Source organism: Eubalaena glacialis, chromosome 18, assembly GCF_028564815.1.
Source record: "Eubalaena glacialis isolate mEubGla1 chromosome 18, mEubGla1.1.hap2.+ XY, whole genome shotgun sequence".
NCBI lineage: Eukaryota > Metazoa > Chordata > Mammalia > Artiodactyla > Balaenidae > Eubalaena > Eubalaena glacialis.
Window position 1 is genome coordinate 37468288 of NC_083733.1, and position 23831 is coordinate 37492118.

General features: G+C 40.3%; 2 protein-coding genes across 2 annotated transcripts in view; one reads left to right on the forward strand and one right to left on the reverse strand.

Moving 5' to 3' along the window:
• Nucleotides 1-7496, reverse strand: ORC6 (origin recognition complex subunit 6). Its single transcript, XM_061173292.1, has 7 exons — nucleotides 7058-7496; nucleotides 5072-5201; nucleotides 3663-3826; nucleotides 3359-3448; nucleotides 2048-2160; nucleotides 1532-1600; nucleotides 1-490 (listed from the first exon to the last, which is right to left on the reverse strand). Exons 1-7 carry the CDS (start codon nucleotides 7222-7224, stop codon nucleotides 363-365), a joined length of 861 nt encoding a protein of 286 aa, XP_061029275.1. The 5' UTR covers nucleotides 7225-7496; the 3' UTR covers nucleotides 1-362.
• A 118-nt stretch (nucleotides 7497-7614) lies between these two features.
• VPS35 (VPS35 retromer complex component) overlaps nucleotides 7615-23831 on the forward strand; it is a 33664-nt gene continuing 17447 nt past the window's right edge. Inside the window, exons 1-7 of the mRNA XM_061172290.1 lie at nucleotides 7615-7674; nucleotides 15821-15919; nucleotides 17238-17334; nucleotides 18451-18574; nucleotides 19069-19251; nucleotides 20618-20831; nucleotides 22146-22229. Coding sequence (XP_061028273.1) covers nucleotides 7672-7674; nucleotides 15821-15919; nucleotides 17238-17334; nucleotides 18451-18574; nucleotides 19069-19251; nucleotides 20618-20831; nucleotides 22146-22229 — 804 coding nt within the window. The 5' untranslated portion in view covers nucleotides 7615-7671. The remainder of the gene's footprint in view (nucleotides 7675-15820; nucleotides 15920-17237; nucleotides 17335-18450; nucleotides 18575-19068; nucleotides 19252-20617; nucleotides 20832-22145; nucleotides 22230-23831) is intronic.

Here is a 23831-nt window from a genome sequence, read left to right on the forward strand (position 1 = left end):
TTAACACAAAAACTTAAGTAAAATCTTTAGACTCCATTCAGCTTGAATTTCATATTCTGGATAGGACAGGAGACTGTCTTTTGCTTAAAACAAAACAAGAAAGCAAAATAGCTTCAATGACATTTTGTAGGAGAGTGCAGACCTGTGGGGAGCCAAGACTGAGCCAACCAGGCACTGTGGCTAATCTAATGAATTTGCTGCCCATGTGAGAGCCACCCTGCTCAGCCCCAATGCTGGTTTCTTTGCTATTAAGGATAGGATCCTTGTTATAAAAGTTCAAACAAATTTCCAAAGCCCTCACATCTTCCTTGAGGTGGCAGATGCACTGCTGGTTTGCAGTACAGGTAGTCTGGAAGCTGAAATCACTCTGTTGTAGCCTTTTGTGCTTTGGCAGCATTTTCCAAAATTTTCCTTTTCCACTGTTCATAATCCTGTGTCAGATCTTCATCTTTTTGCGGTGTATGTGGGATCTCTACTACATTCTCTATTTCTGTGAGAGAAAAAAAATTTTTAATGTTTCAAAATCCTTATGTTTACAAATGAGTAAGAAAGAAGTAAGCTTGTTTACTTTAAAACATCTATCTTAATTAAGGTAATAGGGAATAAGATACCAAAATGAGAAGTGGGAACAGTAGTTAACACATCAGTTTTTCACTCTCCCTTACACTCCAAGCATTCCAAGACATCTTGATGATAGCTAACATTTATCAAGCCCTGAACCCAGCACTTTTAATTGTATTATCTCATTCAACCCTCACCACAATAATGTGAAATGGGTGCTAATATTAATCACATTTTATAGATTAGGAAATGGAGGCTCACAGAAATTGTCACTTTCCTAAAATCACATAGCCACGCGGTGGTAAAGCAGGATTTGAACCTAAGCAGTTTGCCTTCAGACGTATTCTTAATTACATGATACTTCTGTAAACTACTGCTTGGAAAACTGGTCTTATCAAATGATTAACTTCCAGGATTTAGTTAAAATCTGACTTTTTTTTTTTTAATTGAAGTATAGTTGATTTACAATGTCGTGTTAGTTTCTGGTGTACAGCAAAGTGATTCAGTTATACATATATATATTCTTTTTCATATTCTTTTCCATTATGGTTTATCACAGGATACTGAATAGTTCCCTGTGCTATACAGTAGGACCTTGTTGTTTATCCTTCGTATATATAATAGTTTGTGTCTGATAGTCCCAAACTCCCAATCGAACCCTCCTCCTTGGCAACCACAAGTCTGTTCTCTATGTCTGTGAGTCTGTTTCTGTTTCGTAGATAAGTTCATTTGTGTCATATTTTAGATTCCACATACAAGTGATATCACATGGCATTTGCCTTTCTCTTTCTGACTTATTTCACTTAGTATGATAATCTCTAGATCCATCCATGTTGCTGCAAATATAAAATCTGACTCTTGTCAAGGCAAGCTGCTAAAGCAGCAAAGGGCCGTTCACTGCGTTAAACCCACTGTATACTAATCCCATTGTACTAATTTCAATGTTTATCCGGTGTTAATAATGCTTCACCCTTTGCTGGAGGTTCAACTACTGTCTTCTTTTTCTTCCGTGGTGGAGTAGCTGAATCTCCAGGCTCTCCTTTAGGGGGAAAAAAAAAGTATTATCACAGTTAATTTTTCTCCTATTTTCAATTTTAGTTTTGGAGCATATTTTGGATCACAAATAAAAACCGGATACCTTGATTGACCAAATACTAGGATAAGGAGAAGGCAAATGATCTTGCCCTTCTCTTTTCTTTGGCTTTTCCTGTCAGACTTCAGAACAGAGAATCTATTTTCTAGGCATGAATTTACGGAATCACAGGGTTGGTTTTTTTTGTTTTTGTTTTTTAGTTATTAAGCTATTTTATTTGAAAAATAGAAAAGAACAGTAATTTTCTCAGTAAAAACCGATCTTGTCTACAGATAGACAAGAATATGTAATTCAGAAAGCAGCTAGTTTGCAAGTTTGAAAACACCTAACTTTTACCAGCAGGTTTACATTTTCAAATGACACGTTCCTGCAAAACATGGAATGAACACTCACTGTCAGTCTGCTGCCCAATCTTCTCTAACTGTTTACAGAGTCGATCAAACATGGCTTTTTTTACACCGGATGTGGCTGCCATTTTATTTTTGTCCACCTTTAGCTTTAGAATCCTAGAAAAGAATTTGATAAATTGCTGTTCTTAAGATCAGTATTGTTATTTTCTTTGGCCAACCAGTTATCAACTTATTTCCTTTCCACTCAGGCTTTATGAAGAGCCCCCAGCTGTTTAATTTTCCCTTTATTTCAAACATATATCATTAGCTAAAACCATGCAAACTTACCTTTTAAAGCTATTTATTTAGTTATTTAGTGTACTGTGAGAGTTAAAATGCACACGGGGTCTGTTACGTAACAAATGGGGCACATAAAAGACATCTGCTATGGTACTTCATGCTTTATAGAACTCTTTCTTATACATCTCAGATGTTAACTAACTTGCTAAATGACAATTACAGCATTTAAAAGTGTTTAACTCACTTTAAACACTTATGATGCTCATATTTATACGACTACAAGAATATAAACCACCCTCCCCTCCAAAAACCCCCTCCCTAATAACACTTCACAACCACCACTAATGAAAAATACAAAACAAACTTATTTAAAATAACAGATCCATTCAAACCTTTCTTTGTTCAGTGAAATGTGCTTTCAAAAGTGAGGTTGCCAATGTTGTTTTCTACCATAACAGCCATACTCCCTCCACACATACATATACCTTTATTGAAATAAAGGGACTATTTCTATTCACTAATAGTAGCTAATGGAGCCAAACACACCAAAATTAGTGGTTAAATAGTAAGAAACCTATTCTTCAAGCACCAGCTACAATTTGTTTTCTAAGGAGTTTTCCAGCAAGATAAAACAAGACAACTTTAGACAAAGATAACAATTACTAATATTTCCAGGGTAAAATTTCAGTATACACATAGATAACCCCAAAGATTCAAATTAAGAATTTATCATTGAAAAGTTTTATAAATGACTCGAAAAAGAGTTGCAATCAGTACTTAAAAAAAACGTGACTGGAGAATCACAACTAAGCACTGTTTTAATGATAGATCTCATGACTTAGCATACATGTACATATATGTGGCTGCCACTTGGCAAGTGGACTTCGGGCAACACTAGTTCCTAGTTGTCAGGTCCACTGTGGGATAAACTGAGAATCGGGTCACTTGGCCACTATTAAGGTCATTTAGGAAAATATGCTCTGAGTTGAAATCAACTAAATCAGAAGTATTCTTTGGCAACGAGAAATTTACTTATAAATTGTAGACTTTTCTGAATGTTAAGAGGAACACTTACTTGCATGCTGAAAGTAGTGCAGCAGTGGTGAAAAGCGGCCTGGATAAGTCAAGATCCACTTGCTGTGTTTGTGGAAGACTGGACTCATAGCTAAGTGAAAGCAGTGTTTGCAGAGTTATTTGTTAGAAAATATTATTTCAAAGAAACTGAAAATGCAAATCAGAACTTACCAACTATTTAAATGTATAAGATATGCATTCTGTCACTTCAGCATATTAGTTATTTTTTAAGACGGAAAATTACCAGGACATTGGATACTTCTGCTTTATGTATCAGTATCGATTTTCAATTATATGTCTCATACCTTTGCAGTATCTTTGAAGCCATGTTCACTGCTTCTGTACAGCTAAACTGTACAGCTAGGTCTCTTATTCCAATATTCGAGTTCAGGCCCAGTAAACACTCAAAAGATTTAAGACAACTCTGATACATCTTCTTGTTCAAACCAGAAAGTTTAATTAAATAAGCCTTTGAAAGGAAAAATAGATGAATCATGAAAATCATAAGTGCTGTATATTAGTGCCTTTAACACTTGTTTAATAAGTCAACTTTTCAAGATTAATTAATTCTGTGGCAAGTCACTCTACCTAAAGGTTTAGCTTCGTTTAGTCAAAAATCAGTACTCATGTCAGGCAAGTTAAGTACCGCTGGAAAGAAGCTCATACTATAGAAAGGCAGTCATGCATGTGTGCAGATAATTTTAAATACAACATAGTGTTACCACAGCCAAGCTGTGAATTAAAAAACATAGGAGATGGCATATATGGTTATTTACTTTAACAAAGGTGCCAATGTGCAATTCATTGGAAAAACAAAGGAGGGAAGTAGTGGGAGTGAGGTGGGGAGGGTGAGTGTGTGTGAAAGGGAGATAAGAGGGAAACTGGGAGAGAAACAGGAGGATCAGCAACTGAGGGATACCAACTCTGCTTGGGAAAGGAAAGCTTAATAAAGGATGTAACAGCAAGGCAGGGTCATTTTAAGACAAACAGGAGCTTGCTAGAAAAGCATTCCAGGTTAAAAAAAAAAAACCATTGCATTTACAAAGTCAGTCATTAAGGTGCATGGTCTGTTAAGTGAACAGTGTAGCTTGAGGTTAGTAGGGTTCAAGAAGGGCTGGAGAGTTTGATGGTAATGGGGAGCCAACCCATGGGAAGCCTATGGTGTTTTTAATGCCACCATTTTTATCAGTGTACCATTATGTGACAGGCACTGTGTTAAGAGTGTTACATATAGTACATTGTTTTCTCCTTACAATTATCCAGTGAAATGGATACCTTTACCCCCACTTGATGGATGAGGAAACTAGAGACCCACAGAGTTAGTAACCGGTGGTGTTGAGATTTGGTCTCAACATGTGAGTCTTGCCATAGCTTGGCTCTCAACCACTGTGACATTGGAAGAAAAATAATACATGGGTTTTAAAGTATGTGATTTAGGAGAATGATGCTAGTGGCAGTGTGGAAGACAGCCTTGCGTAAAGAAAGAGGTGCTCAGGAAAACTGGGTAGTAAAGAGTAAAGAGAATGTTGCAAAAAATATTTTTTCTCAAACTCTACAAAATGGTTCTAAAGTTCATCTAGAATAACACGTGAGAACAGCCAGGAAAATTCTAAAACACGGAGTTTTGATGGGGGCTAGTCCAACCAGAGATGAAAACATGATTAAACTTCAGTGTTGCACTGGATTATTCAGACATTCAGTGGGACCTACTTACCCTGTCCAAGGGGCACTTCATGCAGGAAGCTGCAAGGTCCAGGCACATGACTGCATTGCTGGTTTCTGTGGTTCGTGCAGACAGGCCACTACACTTCACATGGGACAGTCGCAAGTACTCCTCTGCTTTCCTGAGCAACACATTCACTAAAACTCTTTTCCAGAAGTTTGCCCAATACTTTGGTAAACAATGAATTCAGCCTGGCGGACTTCACTCCGACCCTAACTCCTATGCAAGTTTATTTGGGGCTGGGAATGAAACTCACATCTTTTGGGGGAGGACAGGGTTCTACAAAACAGAACAAACCCTCTGACTCCAGACATCACTGTGCTCAAGTACTTTCAAGCAAAGGTAAATTCCTGAAATCCTCCCAAAAAGGCCAACCCTTCTTTCAGCCTTCCATTACTGGAACAAGCATGAACTGTGACAGAGGCAGGCAAATGAGACGAGGGTTCCTCCTTCCTCTAAATCTGTGGTTCTCGGGACTTCCCTGGTGGCGCAGTGGTTAAGAATCCGCCTGCCAATGCAGGGTACACGGGTCCGATATGTGGTCCAGGAAGATCCCACATGCCGTGGAGCGACTAAGCCCCTGCGTCACAGCTACTGAGCCTGCGGTCTAGAGCCCAGGCGCCGAGAGGCCATGCTCTGCAACAAGAGAAGCCACTGCAATGAGAAGCCCGCGCACTGCAACTAAGAGTAGCCCCCGATCGCCGAAACTAGAGAAAGCCTGCGCACAGCAACGAAGACCCAACGCAGCCATACGTACATATATACATACGTACATACATAAATAAAAATAAATCTGTGGTTCTCAAACTTTAGTGTACATGACAGTCACTTTGGGGCTTGTGAAAAGATTGCTGGTCCCAGCCCGAGTTTCTGATCAGTAGGCCTATAGTGGGGCCCCAAAATGTGCATTTCTACCAAGTTCCAAGAAGATACTGATACTGCTGGTCCAGGCACCACACTTTGAGAACCACTGTTCTAAATGATTACGAGTCCAGGAGGTGTTCCTTTCCTTCCCTTCCCTCACCTAACTGACAGTCCAGGCACCCAGGCTAGCCCTGCCCTCCGAGTTTAACTACAATACTTTCTTTTTTTTTTTTTTTTTACATTTATTTATTTATCGGCTGTGCTGGGTCTTCGTTGCTGCGTGCGGGCTTTCTCTAGTTGCGACGAGCTGGGGCTACTCTTTGCGGTGCGCGGGCTTCTCATTGCGGTGGCTTCTCTTTGTTGCGGAGCACAGGCTCTAGGCACACGGGCTTCAGTAGTTGTGGCACGCGGGCTCTGTAGTTGTGGCTCATGGGCTCTAGAGTGCAGGCTCAGTAATTGCGGTGCACAGGCTTAGTTGCTCCGCGGCATGTGGGATCTTCCCGGACCAGGGCTCGACCTGTGTCGCCTGCATTGGCAGGCGGATTCTTCACCACTGCGCCACCAGAGAAGCCCCAATACTTTATTTCTAATCCTGGATCATGCAAAAGTCCTTCCCATCTCCGGGCTTTTGCACAGGTTGCTGTCCCTGCTTGGGCCCTCTTCGCACATCTTCCCGTGGCTGGCACCTTCTATAAATCCGGTCTCAGCGCCAATGGCACCCCCGCTGCGAGGCTTTCTCGCAAGTTTTTTTTTTTAATTAAAGGCTGCAGCCAGTCTGCGCTCCGCCCCATCCCCAGCGGCTCCGCACACCGCCCCATTCCGTTTCCTGCGTAGTCGTTGCCACCACAGACACTGCCCTCCATGAGGTCTCTTCCCCGTCTATCTGCCTCCGCCGTAAACGCAGTCAATAAGTTTCAGAGAAACGACGCAAGCTCTCCGCCTCTCGCCCTTTCCCACCACCGTGCATCCCACAGTGCTAGCTGTTCCCAGGGGCGTCTACACTCGCCCCTCCGGCCTGCTCACTAAGCCCACTGTCGGGAGGTTTTTCTTGAGGTAGGGCCTAAATCCCTTCTGAGGGCGCAGGGCCGCTGGGGTGCGCCCGACCGTACTCACCTCAGCACCTCCGGCTCGGCGATGCCCAGGCGCGGGGCTAAACGCCGGATCAGGCCAGGCTCCATGGCGCGGACAAAGACTACACCCGCAAACAGCTGCAACGCGACGAAACCCGCGGGCGGACGTCGCGCCCGCCAGTGAGGGCCGGGACCCACCCCCCGCTGCATCTGGATTGGTTGGGACAAGAAGTTGCGACTGCCCCGTAAACCAATCCTGGTCTTCCTTCTGAGCGTGCGCGCTGCGAGTACACGCGCCAAGGCAGAAAGTGAATGTGCGCCGGCAGCTCCCACTCCTTTTATTCCTCCCTTCTAGGCAGACTCAAATGCTCCTTAGGCTCCTGCTGTCTCCTTCCTGCCGCCGAGAGATTTCCCCCTACTCCACACTGTCCCGCCACACACTGTGGAGAGATTGGCTGGCGCCTAGGTTCTTCAGTCCAGCGTGAAGTGACAAGGACCAATAAATACGCGAGACTTGGGGGGCCAATCGAGGAGCTGCCTACGGGGTCCGAAGGCGGAGCTAGAGGGGGCGGGGCTTGGAGGGGCCGCAGAATCACCTGACCGCGGGAGGCTCAGCGAGGGGTGGGTTCTGCTTGCTGCAGGCTTAGGGGAGTCGCCATGGTGAGTGCTGAGGGGCCGCGGGCCCCGGGTCGACCCTTCTCCTAGCACCTGCTCACTCCCACCGCCTTGGAGCCTTGCAGGAGGAGTCGGGGCCCCGCAGCCGGGTCGGGGCTAATACCAGCCCGGCTTGGCCTGCGGGGTGGGCGACAGGCCGGGGAAGGCCGCAGGCGGGGCGATCCGGGCTCGGGTGGGCGGGGGTGCTTGGCCGCGGCCGTTACTCTTTGAGGAGGTGTCTCCGCTCATTAGCTCTGGGGGTCCGTCAGGGCCTGCGGCCCCTCTGAGTGGAGTCGGCCACCGCCCGCCTTGATGGGATCCCGAGTGCCGGCTCTGGGCGTCTGGCTGGAACGGGTGCGTGCGGAGGGCCTGAGGCTCAGAGGTGGCGTTGGGATCCGCCCAGAGGCTGCTCCCTTGCTGGCGGTTCCACCTTTGTGCCTGGTAGTGCTTTCTTGTCCCTTCCTTGTGCAAGAAATACCTTCCGGAGGGGCCTTAATGGTGCCCGGGCCTTCTTCGGCCTCATAGCCCCCTTCGATTGCAGTGTGTGTCAGAATTCTAGGGAATCGCTTACGTGAATTTCCTGGAAGGACTCATGCTCTCTGATATGTACTAATTCTGAGAGACGGAAAGGAGACTGCTTGTTTTCTTTAACACTTGTTCGTTGGGCGTCCTGGCTCTCTTACTGATCTCCCCATTGATGAAATCCAAGTGTTTTACTTCCTGGAAGTAGGCATACTCCTTAGCGCCTCTCCGTGCTGGCAGCAAATCGTGGTGTGGCTGTTGGCTGGTGAACTTGAACTTCCTCAAAATGTGAATCCTTGTGTCTAGTTTCCACAAAGGCAAGTTGTCACTTGCATTTTATTAGCGTTTGACATAGTCTGCACTGTATGAATAATGTTTTTGGATGTTGGTGTACAGTATGTCAGTTTTATCTCACTATTCACTTTACATAGACAGGCTTCTGAAAACCTGTAAGCCTGGAAACAGGGGTCGCTTTAAATGTGTTAATGCCAGAAAGCAGAATGTTTGACATATATTACTTTCATATAATATGCCATACAAGGTGATTTTGCTTATTTCTCAGAATTTTTAGTTGGGAATTGATATAAGAACGGTGCAAAAATTAAACTAGGATTTCTCTGTTTCTCAACATTTATGGATTGACATTTATAGTGTTTTGTAATCAAAGCAGTTACTTGAGGATCTACTATACATCCAGATTCTGTGCTTGATGAACCAATTTGGAGCAGTGAGCCAGGCACACAGTCCTGTCCTCATGAATTTTATTGGGAAAGAAAACTTGAGTAGCAGTCTTGTCACAGCCACTGTCTCTGTGACTTGGGCGAGTCACTCAATCTTCTTTGAGTCTCCTTTTTGCATCTGAAAACAAATGTTGCCTCTTTGGCCCTTCCCAATCCTAAAATTCTAGGATCCAATTCAATTCATCATGCATCTTGTGTGCCTTCTATGTCATGGACTTTGCTGGGCACTGGGAACATAGTCCTTGCTTTCAAAGAACTTAAGGGTCTATCAGGGAAGACGTGCTTGTGGAACTTAATGGAATACAGTCTGAGGACCGCTTTGCTAGCACTGTCAACTCAGTGTTGTGGGGCCCTGGAGGGAGAGACAGTTCTGCCTGGGGAGCTTGGGAAAGACTACAGGAAGTAACATGTTAACTGAGATTCTGAGGAAGGTGAGCAGAAATTCCCCAGGTGGAGAAGAAAGCATATTGCTAGTAGATAAAGCTGGGAGAAGTGAATGCTCATGGTGTGTGCCATCATAGGATTCCTGGGGAAATTTATTGGTAAATTAAGGTGGAGACACTTTGGTATTAAAATACATGTTGGGACGTTCCCATCCCTTCATCATCCTTAGTTCTCCCTACTTCAATTGCTATTTTGTGCCTTATCATCATTTTTTAAAATAGTACTTTCATTAACATAATGAAATTCTGTATCTTTGTGAGACTAGTTTTTTTCATTTTACAGTTGCTTTGCATTGCGTTGTTAGATTACATCTGTAGCGTGAGTGGAGAGATTGACAAATAAGTTTCTAGGATCGTTGGAGATAATTGCTGGATTCTAAGGGGGATATAATAATAATGGTAACACTTAGGTGAAGTGCTTATTACTAAGTGCTAAGCACTTTTCAGGCTTTATCTGTGTCACTTATTACTCATAACGGTGATGTAAGTACTCTTATTAACCTTGTTTGCTATAAGAGGAAGCGAAAGCACATTGTTTGAATGGAGAATAGTTTTATAAGTGATATGTTCGTAGTGACCTTTGTTTTCTCTGCACCTTTTTTAAAAAAAATAAATTTATTTATTTATTTTTGGCTGCGTTGGGTCTTCATTGCTGCACGCGGGCTTTTTCTAGTTGCAGTGAGCGGAGGCTACCCTTTGTTGTGGTGCACGGGCTTCTCGTTACGGTGGCTTCTCTTGTTGCAGAGCATGGGCTCTAGGCGCGCGGGCTTCAGTAGTTGTGGCGCATGGGCTTAGTTGCTCCGCGGCACGTGGGATCTTCCCGGACCAGGGCTCGAACCCGTCTCCCCTGCATTGGCAGGCAGCTTCTTAACCACTGTGCCACCTCTCTGCACCTTTTAACTGTGTAGACTTGGGAGGGCTGTTCGGCTTGAGTCTCAAGCTAAAATGGGCCTGATCACAAATGTTAATTTGATCTTGACTCTGTAGTGTTTGCATTTTTCTCTGATGCATGTAGCTGCTATGTACAGAGTCATTTGTAAACGGAGAACCACTTTCATGAGTGAGGAATCATTGTACCTGGCTTGTGTTTAATGAGAGCGTGTTCACATTATACCTGACACTACTCTCAATGTGACACTTCCCAGGAAGGGCATCGAGATGCTCCTTTAGAATAGCCATTTGGGGACTTCTCTGGTGGTGCAGTGGTGAAGAATCTGCCTGCCAATGCAGGGGACACGGGTTCAAGCCCTGGTCTGGGAAGATCCCACATGCTGCAGAGCAACTAAGCCCGTGTGCCACAACTACTGAGCCCACGTGCCACAACTACTGAAACCTGCGCACCTAGAGCCCGTGCTCCGCAACAAGAGAAGCCACCGCAATGAGAAGCCCGCGCACTGCAACGAAGAGTAGCCCCTGCTCGTCACAACTAGAGAAAGCCCGCGCACAGCAATGAAGACCCAACGCAGCCAAATAAATAAATAAATAAGTAGAATAGAATAGCCGTTTGTATAATAACTACATTGTCTTACAAGTAATGTGTAAAAATACATTAATATAGCTTTATCTCTTCATTTGTAGCCTACTGATAAGTCTGTAATTTTCTACATTGTGTGTATATATATATGTTTCTATTCATTTTAAACCCCATTGATACAAAATAGAAAAATTTTGCCAATTTGTTTACAGATTACTGAATCTGCTCATTTCTATACAAATATTTTTGAATTGCTTGTAATCTCTTTATAACCACAGTTTTATTTGCTATATAATTATACACAATAGCCAAAAGGTAGAAGCAACCCAAATATCTATCAACAGACGAACGGATAAACAGAATGGTATATACACATGATGAAGTATTATTTAGCCTTAAAAAGAAGGAAATTTTGACATATGCTACAGCATGGATGAGCCTTGAAGATATTATGCCAAGTGAAATAAGCTGGACACAGAAGGGCAAATATTGTATGATTCCACTTATATGAGGTCAGACTCCTAGAGAGAAGTCAAACTCCTAGAGAAAAAAAAGTAAAGTGGTGGTTGCCTGGAGTGCAAGTCGGGGGATGGGGAGTTACTGGTTAATGGGCACAGAATTTCCTTTTGGAAAGGTGAAAAAGTTCTGGAGATAGATGGTGGCAATGGCTGTAAAACGATGTAAATGTGCTTAATGCTACCGAACCGCACACTTAAAAATGGTTAAAATGGCAAATTTTATGTTATGTATGTTTTACCACACTAAAAATTATAAAAATTTTCTGATGTATCACTACTTATCTCTAAGTTGGCCATCTGAACCTAGTGAAATCCATTGATTCTAATAATTGTTAAATCTATTGCATCCAGAGTTAAGAGCCAAAAAACCCAAACCATAGCTTGGTCTCCCTGAAGTTTTCAGATGGCTAGACCGTGATGAACAGTGAATTTCATTAAGTCAGAATCCTTAAATGCTCATGTTCTCCTTGCCAACATTTTACACTAATAGTTCTGTTGTATAAATTAGTGTTCAGTTTAAAAGATACGTAACTTTTTCTTTGAAATTTATTTATGCTTATGAAGAAGTATGGTCATAGGGAAACTCAGTTTACTAGAGTTTGCCACAGGAAAAGATAGAAAGATGCTTGGCATTGCTTATTATTCAATTAATTTTTTGCTCTTTCCAAAATTAGACCAAGAAAGTATTCTATCTTTATAAATGATTCTAGTTCAGAAGTGGGTTTTATGTGCTTTTCGTTAATCTCGAAATTAAGTGTTATTTTGATTGTCTTTGATAATGGAGCAGACCAGATTTAACTTTCGTGTTTATAAGTAAGTGCTTGCCTTCCAGCTTCCTAGTTCATTGTGTAAGAGGCATTCTATCTCTAGTCATTTTTCTTTTTTATTAAGGTAGAATTCACATAAAATTGACCATTTTAAAGCAAACAATTCAGTGACATTTCGTACATTAACAATGTTGTATGACTACCATCTCTGTCTAGTTTCAAAACATTTTTATCACCCGAAAAGGAAACCCTGTACTCATTAAGCAGTTACTCATCCACTCTCCCTCCTGGTAACCACCAGTCTGCTTTTTGTTTCTATGGATGATTTACCTATTCTGGATGCAAGCTTACTTCGTTTTATTGTGCTTTTGCTTTACTGCATTTTTTTTTTTTTTTTTTTAACAAATTGAAGGTTTGTGGCAACCCTGCAGCTAGAAAGTCTTTTGGCGCCATTTTTCCAACAGCATTTGCTTACTTCATGTCTTTGTGTCACATTTTGGTAACTCATGCAATATTTCAAACTTTTTCATTATTATATTTGTTCTGGTGATTAGTGATCTTTGATATTACAATTGTAATTGTTGTGGGGTGACACGAACTGTGCCTATATAAGTGGGCAAACTTAATTGATAAATGTGTGTATTCTGACTGCCCCCCCGATCGGCTGTTCCCCATTACTCTCCCTCTCCTTGAGCCTCCCTATTCCCTGAGATACAGCAATATTGAAATTAGGCCAATTAATAACCCTACAATGGCCTCTAAGTGTTCAAGTGAAAGGAAGGGTTGCACGTTCTCACTGTAAATCAAAAGCTAGAAATGATTAAGCTCGGTGAGGAAGGCATCTCCAAAGCTCAGCCTCTTGCACCAGTTAGCCAAGCTGGGAATGGAAAGGAAAAGTTCTTGAAGGAAATTAAAAATTCTACTCCAGTGAACACATGAATGATAAGAAGGCACAACAGCCTTATGGTTGATATGCAGAAAGTTTTAGTGGTCTGGATAGATGATCAGACCAGCCACCACATTTCCTTAAGCCAAAGCCTAATCCATAGCAAGGCCCTCTCTTCAGTTCTTTGAAGGCTGAGAGAGGTTAAGGAAGCTGCAGAAGAAAAGTTTGAAGCTAGCAGAGGTTGGTTCATGAGGTTTATGGAAAGAAGCCATTTCTATACCATAAAAATGCAAGGTGAAGCTGCAAATGGTGATGTAGAAGCTGTAATAAGTTATCCAGAAGATCTAGATAAGACAATGATGGTGGCTACACTAAACAACAGATTTTCAATGTAGACAAAACTCTCACAGCTAGAGAGGAGAAGTCAACGTCTGGCTTCAAGAACAGGCTGACCCTCTTGTTAGGGGCTAATGCAGCTGATGGCTTTAAGTTGAAGCTGATACTCATTTACCACTCCTAAAATCCTAGGGTCCTTGTGAATTATGGGCCTGTGCCCATAAATGGAAAAACAAAGCTTGGATGACAGCACATCAGTTTACAACATAATTTACTTAATGTTTTAAGCTCACTGTTGAGGCCTAGTGCTCAGAAAAAAAGGATTCCTTCCAAATATTAATGCTCATTGACAATGCACCTGGTCACCCAAGAGCTCTGATGGAGATGTACAGTGAGATTAATACTGTTTTCACTCCAGCTAACACAACGTCCATTCTGTAGCCGACAGATCAAGGAGTTATTTTGAATTTCAAGTCTTGTTATTTAAGAAATATATTTCATAAGGCTATAGCTGCCATAGTTAGTGATTCCTTTGATGGATCTGGATAAAGTAAAGCTGTTAAGAATATTTGTGATTAATGGGAAGAGGTCAAAATATCAACATACACAGGAGTTTGGAGGAAGTTGATTCTAATCCTCATGGATGACCTTGATTGGTTTAAGACTTCAGTGGAGGAAGTAACTGAAGATGTGGTGGAAATAGCAAGAGAACTAGAATTAGAAGTAGAGCCTGAAGATGTGACTGAATTGCTGTAATCTCATGATCAAACTAACAGATGAGGAGTTGCTTCTTATGGATGAATAAAGAAAGTGGTTTCTGGAGATGGAATCTACTCCTGGCGAAGATACTGTGAAGATTGTTGAAATGACAATAAAGGATTTAGAATATTACATAAACTTAGTTGATAAAGCAGGGCAGGGTTTGAGAGAACTAACTCCAATTTTGAAAGAAGTTCTACTATGGGTAAAATGGTATCAAACAGCATCACATGCTACCGAGAAATCGTTCATGAAAGGAAGAGCCAGTCGATGCAGGCAGACTTCATTGTTGTCTTATTTTAAGAAGTTGCCACGACCACCCCAGCCTTCACCCTGATCAGTCAGCAGCATCAACATCAATGTAAGACCCTCCACCAGCATAAAGAGAATGACTGAAGGCTCAGATGATGGGTAGCAGTTTTTAGCAATAAGTTATTTTTAAATTAAGGTATATACATTGTTTACTTAGACATAACGCTGTTGCACACTTAATAGACGACAGTACAGTGTAAACATAACTTTTGTACATGATGTGAAACCAAAAAGTTTGTGTGACTCACTTTATTGCAATATTTGCTTTATTGCTGTGGTCTGGAACTGGATGTGCAATATCTCTGAGGTATGCCTGTATTTCATATCAGTGGAGTCATACAGTATGTGGTCTTCTGTGTCTGGTTTCTTTCACTTAGCATAATGTTTTCTAGGTTAGTTCACGTAGCATGTGTCAATACTTCACTCCTTATGATTGAGTAGTATTCCTTATATGTGTATAACACAATTTGTTTATCCACTCATCTGTTGATTCTTTAGTCATTTTTTATTAAAAACATAATCTAAAACCAGCTTATTCATTCATACAGTGAACATTTATGAAGCATCCATTATGTGTCAGGCAATGTGTTGAGTCCCAAGGATGTAAAAATGGCCATGATTTATAATTATAATGTGATACCTGCTGTAGTAGAGGTGTAAACACAGTGTTTATACAACATAAGGGATGGAGTGGTTAACACTGCTTGACAGGTGGATCTAATTCATCTTGCAAGCAGATTTTTCTGATGGCAAAGAGAAGACTATATAGATGTATTTCGTCCATTATAACTGTAGATCTCTATATTTGAAATGATAAGGTAGATTCTTGAGGAGAGTACTCTTTATGGTTCTACTACAGGTCACTGACAATAATTTTAGCTATTTTATTTCTAAGCTGTTTAGTCCCTTGTTATATATTGCCTAAGGGGATAAGTGTGCTCATAAACTAGTTCCTTGGTCTGCCTAAGAATAGACTAAGATGCAGTTGAGAGGCTTTTAGAGATTTGGGTTAGACTATGCTTATCACCACAGATTGGTTATGTTCCAGTTGAATTCAGAGTGTATTAGCAGAACATAGGCAGCCATAAACTACCACCTTATATTTCTTTGAAGCCAACCTGCTACAGGAATGTTGAGTCAGTTTCTGAGAAGAAGAAATTCTCTGTACATATTACTTTTCCCCTTCAGGAATCTTATGCTGTTAACTTCAGTGATGGCACAGCTCTCTGTTCAGTTGTCAAAAATTGATAAATTAGTTTGAGATGTAGAACTGGAATGAGTCTTACATGAAAGCCTTGGAAATACAAAGTATGGTGGGAACTATAGAAAGAACAGATTTACTAGAAGAGAGTGCTAATGAGACATTAATGGGAGGTTTTAAAAAAAATTTTTCAGCCTACAACACAGCAGTCACCTCAGGATGAGCAGGAAAAGCTCTTGGATGAAGCCATACAGGCTGTGAAGGTCCAGTCATTCCAGATGAAGAGATGCCTGGTAAGAAGGACAATTGCAGTCTGTGTATTCCTGAGAACACATATGCAGTGTTCTCTAAAGTTGTATAGCACTACTGCTTCTGGTAAATCTAATCTTCAGTCCCACTTCCCTCAAGCACTGCTTGGAGCAGTTTCAACAGATTGCCCTGTTGAAATATTTACTTACCATTATATTTATGTTTTGAGATTGTCTGTCTTCCCTACCAGGATGTAAGCTCCATGAGGATGAGAGACCCTGACTCCTATTTACACATCACTATATTATCACCATACCCTATCTCACCTGAATTACTAGCCTCATTAGTTCTGTACCTCAGAACTGAGGAGTACTTGACATATAATCGTTGCTTAATAAATATTGGTTGAACAAATGGATTTAAATGCTTTCAATTTGAATTATTCAGCTTTTTCCCCCTATCTTGAAGGCTTTTATTTCTGTCCTGAATAGGTACATTTTTTGCAGGAACTACCTTAAAAATTAGACCTATTTATATATTTTCATATTCTGAAAGGGTAGGAGATTATCTGTGTAGAAACTATAAATTCTCTGGATTAAAATTTAAGAAATGGAACCAAATAGGCTGGTACTTCAAGTTGTAAGTTGCTGTGTTGATGATGATAATAATATCTTGCCTTTGTAAAGTGTCTTAGAGTTTCTAAAGCTTAGTAATATGCTCTTTTAACCAATTGTATCTATTGTATTGCTTTTCTCGCAAACCAATTTGTAAAAACAAAACTCTTGGAATGAAGAAAATGGGTGAGCATGGAGCTTGCTATTGCTTGCTTCTGTCTCTTTCTGTGTATGAATAGTGTTTCCTGTATCTAAAGGAATTGTCTGCATTTATGTGTTAAGTGGGACACATGGACATTGTGAGGAGGAAAGCATACTTAAAGGAGTAGTTATTCCAGACATCTCTGAAGAGTATTTAACCTATGACCAAACCATTGTCAGAATAGTATCTTGCTTCAAAAGAATCAGTATGCCAGTTTTCTTGATTGCAGGTAAAATATGAATTGGTGGAGTTATAGTTTCAGAGTTGCTAGGGGTTGTAAAGACGAGTTATTGCCAGGAAGCTTGCGGCCCTAGATAAATTAGATTTGCTAAGCTTTGCAGCCCTGGTGAGGAATTATGTATCTTATTCTTTTCAGTAAAGAGAAGGCAAGGTGAAACTAAACTTGATTTTTATGTGATTGAAATAATTTAGGTGCTGTATACTTATAAAACTGTGTAACAGATCCTTGGTGAAAGAGTTTATATAACCAAGTTAAATGTTTATTTAAATTAAGCATTCTCACCAATTCTCTTGGTATTTCTGTAGGACAAAAACAAGCTTATGGATGCTCTGAAACATGCTTCTAATATGCTTGGTGAACTCCGGACTTCTATGTTATCACCAAAGAGCTACTATGAACTTTGTATCTTTTGAATGTTGAAGAATGAATATTTTGATCATACTTTTTTCTTGATAAGGCCATATTTTGTTTGTTCCTTAAGTTTTTCTGAAGTTGTGTTATTGTCTTAACCAAATAGTACTCCTTCTCCATGCAAATGTGCTCAGTGAGAAAAAGAAAAACTTAGTATCAGAAACCCTTTTTCTATGCTTAAATTTCAAGTGGGTTGTTGTTACATCTCAGTTTTCAGACTCTCATGAAGGTTATTGAAAGTATTAGACAATTGGTTCTTTTTTTTTTTTTTTTTAATTTGTTTTGGGCTGTGCTGGGTCTTTGTTGCTGTGCGCGGACTTTCTCTATTTGCGGCAAGCGGCGGCTACTCTTCGTTGCGGTGTGCAGGCTTCTCATTGCAGTGGCTTCTCTTGTTGCGGAGCACGGGCTCTAGGCTTGCGGGCTTCAGTAGTTGTAGCACGCTGGCTCAGTAGTTGTGGTTCGTGGGCTCTAGGGCATAGGCTCAGTAGTTGTGGCGCACGGGCTTAGTTCCTTCGCGGCATGTGGGATCTTCCCGGACCAGGGCTCGAAACCGTGTCCCCTGCATTGGCAGGCGGATTCTTAACTACTGCGCCACCAGAGAAGTCCCTAGGCAGTTGGTTCTTTAATGCTAAGATTTTGTCATGCAGGACTCCGAAATGGAAAGGAAATCAATGATTTGCCATTTCAAAACCCTTTAGTAGTCTGACAAGCAATCTTGTTTTTGTTGCCTTGCTTTACCAGACATCTTTTAAAACCCTCATTTTAAAGTAGGGAAAGCCCAGAAGAAATTCTGTCTTTACTTAATTTAAAAATACTCTCATACATGAGTAACATTTAAGAAATTTGCCCAATATGGTAGTTCCCTGGTGGCCTAGTGACTAGGATTCTAGGTTTTCACTGCCGTGGCCCAGGTTCAGTCCCTGGTTGGGGAACTAAGATCCCACAAGCTGCGTGGTGTGGCCAAAAAATAAAAAATAAATAAAATAAAGAAATGGCAATATCAAAAAAAAAAAAGAAAGAAATTTGCCCAATAATTTAATGACTCCAACAAGTTGCAGAGTATTGCTTAGGTTGACTTAGCTTTGAATCCTTAATGATAATTAAAAGATATGGCTATTTCTGATGAACTGCACTACTTGGAAGTTTACCTGACAGATGAGTTTGCTAAAGGAAGAAAAGTGGCAGATCTCTATGAACTTGTACAGTATGCTGGAAACATTATCCCAAGGCTGTAAGTTATTAAGACTCTGAGGGCTTTTATATCTGCATTTCCCACTTTATGTTCTATCCTTTAAAATCAGCAGCTTTTTTAAACCAAGTTTAAGGTTATTTAATTTCTTAATGAATAGAGGTTAACATTTAGATAGTGATTTTTTAAAGGTTTTAGAGTATAACTAGTTTTACTTTTTATAGATTATTGAGGAACTTTGGAAATAGAAAAAATGGACATATTTTGTTTAATTTCTTGCTACTAGAAAAATTGATATAATGACAATTATAAGAGACCTAATGTGTTTAAAGGGGATGATATATATATAAAAATGGAGGGTTGTCAGTACTAACAGTTATATTTTAAATCAAATGATATTTTCTTCATTGTGCAGGAGAAAACCTGCTCCCTGTCTTGTTTTTTTAATGTTTGTATATGCTATGTTTGAATATTATCAAATTCTTGACTTGAGTATTTTATATTTTTAATCTAATGTTGCCTCATAATTCTTCTAGTTATCTGTTGATCACAGTTGGAGTTGTATATGTCAAGTCATTTCCTCAGTCCAGGAAAGATATTTTGAAAGACTTAGTAGAAATGTGCCGAGGTGTGCAGCACCCCTTGAGAGGTCTATTTCTTCGAAATTATCTACTTCAGTGTACCAGAAACATCTTACCTGATGAAGGAGAGCCAACAGAGTAAGTGCTTTTATTTCTTGATTTAATTGTAGTATTTTTTTTTGTTGTAAAACATACAAAAAGTATATAGAAGAAAATAAATATCAATAATTCTCCTGCCCAGAGTCAGCCACTGGTAGCATTTTGTGTATAGATTTCCTTTGAGACACAGAACTCCTCAATATATATGGTGTGATACAAAATGTACTGTTATAAAAATTATGTGTGGATTATTAGTACCTGCTTTTTTCATGTAACATAATTGAGAGCATTTTTCCATTCCATCAGATATTCTTTGAAAATGTGACTTTTAAAATGAGTTACATTTTGAAAATGGTATTTGTGATAAAATAATGAAATATGCTTAACTTTTTCTATGAGCTAGCCAGTTTTCATATTGTTTCTTGAATGTCTGTCAGTTTTTATAATTTGTCAACTTCTAGTTACCCCAGAGTATTAGTGATTTTAATTATCTGTGCACACAAATTAGATATTAACTCCAAAACAGAAAACAAAAAGCCATTCAGAGAGAGCCCTATCTCTTATGTGACCAGTATTCCAGCATCCGAGTCCATTGTGCTTTTATCCCACAAAAAGGGCAAATGGTCAGCCTGCTGTGGTCTCATCCAGCTGGGTGAACTATTCATGAGACACGTTCCCTTGATTGAGGAACTTAATTCCCTTTTTCTAAAGTTTATTTATTCATTTATTTCTAATGTGTATATTTTAGTGGTTTTTAGTATATCTGCATCCTTTCCTTTTCAAAAGAAAAACTTTAATAAAAATTTAACCAATACACAAGACAAAAAGTTTAAATGGTATAGAAAAGATAAAAATTTAACGGTGTAGAGAAGATGGTGAGGTTATTTGCTTTATTATGATTTGACTCAGTTTTGAGCATTTAATTAGGTGATCAGCAAAAAATTTTGAAAACTACTAAGTTCCCCATCTTAAGAGATGTAAAAATAAGGAGGAAATACTTGGTATCTTCCCTTGCAGAGCTTACAAAGCTTATATTCCAATTGAAAACATAAAATATTCAACAATAAAATGATGAGATAACAGTGACACTTGTAAGTGTCAACTTTTTAGGCCTTTTGAATTAATGGAATACAATTCCAAGAACAAGTTTAGTTGGCCCAGGAAAGGGAGTGGGGGGGGAAGCGTTTTGTCCCTTTACACTTGAACTGTGTCCTCTCCCTGATATTTTTTTCTCTTGAGTGTGTTCCCTTGAAATTGAGCACTAAGCCAGTGAGGTTGAAAGTGTCTTTCATAAAGCATTTGGTGTATTAAAGAGGTAAGAAGGAAATGCACAAAGAAGAGGAACAGTAGTAATTTTTCCTATAATTTAAATACTGTATATAAAGATTTTTCCGTTTCTTTGCAGTGAAGAAACAACTGGTGATATCAGTGATTCCATGGATTTTGTACTACTCAACTTTGCAGAAATGAACAAGCTCTGGGTTCGAATGCAGCATCAGGGACATAGCCGAGATAGAGAAAAAAGAGAACGAGAAAGACAAGAACTAAGAATTTTAGTGGGAACAAATTTGGTGCGCCTCAGTCAGTTGGAAGGTGTAAATGTGGAACGTTACAAACAGGTTTATATCTTTTTACCTCTCATCTTTTCTTATGTCGTGAGATGTAAATTGAAGTCTGATTTTTTTTTTTTAAAATTAATTAATTAATTTATTTTTATTTTTGGCTGTTTTGGGTCTTCGTTTCTGTGCGAGGGCTTTCTCTAGTTGCGGCAAGTGGGGGCCACTCTTCATCGCGGTGCGCGGGCCTCTCACTATCGTGGCCTCTCTTATTGCGGAGCACGGGCTCCAGACGCGCAGGCTCAGTAGTTGTGGCTCACGGGCCTAGTTGCTCCGTGGCATGTGGGATCTTCCCAGACCAGGGCTCGAACCCGTGTCCCCTGCATTAGCAGGCAGATTCTCAACCACTGCGCCACCAGGGAAGCCCTGAAGTCTGATTTTTAAAATTGAAATATTTTTAAAAATAATATTACACTGAAAACCATTGACAATCAAAGAAGACTTAAATAAACTAAAAGATATATTTTGAGTCAGTGCTTGTGGATTGGAAGACTCAGTGTTATCAAGATACCAATTTTCTTTAAATTGAGATTTAGTTTGTTTTATAGATTTACTCTAAAGCTACAATAAGATAATGTGGTATTGGTGAAAGGGATAAACACATACATCAGTGGAGAATAAATCAGGAATTAGCAAACCTTTTCTGTAAAGGACCAGATAGTACATATTATTTGGTTTTGCAAGCCATATAGTTTGCAGCTACTAAATTCTGCCAATGTAGTGCAAAAGCAGGGAAATACAATGTGGAAACAATTTACAAAATTGGGCATTAAACTAGATGTGCTGACCCCTAGAAGAGATGATCCAGAATAGACCCACATGCATATAATCAACTATTGTTGATAAGGGTGCAAAGGCAACCTTTTCAACAAGTGATTCTGCAACAATTGGACATCTGTATGCAAACAAAGCCTCTGAACTGCAACCCATTCTCATATTATGTAGAGAAGCTAAAAAAAATTGATCAAAGTCATAAGTGTGAAATTTGCAACTATGAAACTTTTAGAAGAAAACATGAAGGAAATCTTTGTAACCTTGAATTACATGAAGCGTTCCTAGGACACAAAAAGGACAAACCATAAAAGAAAAAAAACTGATGACATGGACTTTGGCTTTTATGAAATAGAAACCCAGAATTTTTTATTTAAAAATTCTTCTGTAAAATTTCAAAGTTTAGTCTAGAAATGAAGTATAGGTCAGAAAAATCTAAAATATGATTTTTAAACTAATAGTTCAAACGTATTTGAACGTAGAGGAGTGACTTAGGATTTTGAAAATAATTTTTTAACTACTAAAAATTTTTTTTTCTCTTTTCAGATTGTTTTAACTGGCATATTGGAGCAAGTTGTGAATTGCAGGGATGCTTTGGCTCAAGAATATCTCATGGAGTGTATTATTCAGGTAGGTGAGAACATTTCAGGGTATTAAAGAACTCATTTTATATTTCATTAATTTTCATTGTTTTGGAAAAAAATCTTGATTGAAGAGAAATTAAGCTTTCCTGAATAAATCCCTTTCTCCTATTAATGTAACAACTTGGTCTTTGTATTGATGTGTTTTTCTGCCCAAAATGTAGGAAAGACTAACCTCCAAGTTTTCTAGGTATCGTTAGTTTTAGTTTAATTGTAGGTGTACTTTGGAATTGGTTCAAGATGGCGGAGTAGAAGGACTTGCGCTCACTCCTTTTTGCGAGAGCACCAGAATCACAACTCACTGCTGAACGATCATTGACAGGAAGCCACTGGAACTCACCAAAAAACATACCCCACATCCAGAGACTCCTACCGCAATGAGACAGTAGGAGGGGCACAATCACGATAAAATCAGTCCCATAACCACTGGGTGGGTGACTCACAAACTGGAGAACAATTATACCACAAAAGTCCACCCACTGGAGTGAAGGTTCTGAGCCCCACCTCAGGCTTCCCAACCTGGGGGTCCGGCAAAGTGAGGAGAAATCCCCAGAGAATCAGACTTTGAAGGCCAGTGGGGTTTGACTGCAGGACTTTGACAGGAACGGGGGGAACAGAGACTCTGCTCTTGGAGGGCGCACACAAAGTAGTGTGTGCACCAGGACCAAGGGGGAAGGAACAGTGACACCACAGGAGACTGAACCAGACCTACCTGATAGTGTTGGAGGGTCTCCTACAGAGGCAGGGGGCAGCTGTGGCTCACTGCGGGGACAAGGACACTGGCAGCAGAAGTTCTGGGAAGTACTCCTTGGCATGAGTCCTCCCAGAGTCCGCCATTAGCCCCACCAGAGTCTTGTAGGCTCCAGTGTTGGATCGCCTCAGGCAAAACAACCAACAGGGAGGGAACTCAGCCTCACCCATCAGCAGACAAGCGGATTAAACTTTTCCTGAGCTCTGCCTACCAGAGCAACACCCAGCTCTACCCACCACCAGTTCCTCCCAGCAGGAAACTTGCACAAGCCTCTTAGATAGCCTCATCCACCAGAGGGCAGACAGCAGAAGCAAGAACTACAGGCTTGCAGGCTGCCAAATGAAAACCACAATCACAGAAAGATAGACAAAATGAAAAGGCAGAGGACTATGTCCCAGATGAAGCAACAAGATAAAACCCCAGAAAAACAACTAAATGAAGTGGAGATAAGCAACCTTCCAGAAAAAGAATTCAGGATAATGATAGTGAAGGTGATCCAGGACCTCAGAAAAAGAATGGAGGCAAAGATTGAGAAGATGCAAGAAATGTTTAACAAAGACCTAGAAGAATTAACGAACAAACAAACAGATGAACAATACAATAACTGAAATGAAAAATACACTAGAAGAAATCAATAGCAGAATAACTGAGGCAGAGAAGAACGGGTAAGTGACCTGGAAGACAGAATGGTAGAAATCATTGCGGCGAAACAGAATAAAGAAAAAAGAATGAAAAGAAATGAAGACAGCCTAAGAGACCTCTGGGACAACATTAAACGCACAAACATTCGCATTATAAGGGTCCCAGAAGGAGAAGAGAGAAAGAAAGGACCCGAGAAAA

What these genes read in the sequence shown, in the direction of transcription:
- ORC6 (XM_061173292.1), bottom strand. Translation starts at nt 7,224, where the DNA reads ATGCAGCGGGGGGTGGGTCCCGGCCCTCACTGGCGGGCGCGACGTCCG. An exon ending in GCACTACTTTCAGCATGCAA is followed by an intron (nt 2,161 to 3,358) that starts GTAAGTGTTCCT and finishes ATTCTTTTCTAG; the next exon opens with GATTCTAAAGCTAAAGGTGG. An exon ending in GATTGGGCAGCAGACTGACA is followed by an intron (nt 1,601 to 2,047) that starts GTGAGTGTTCAT and finishes TTCCCCCTAAAG; the next exon opens with GAGAGCCTGGAGATTCAGCT.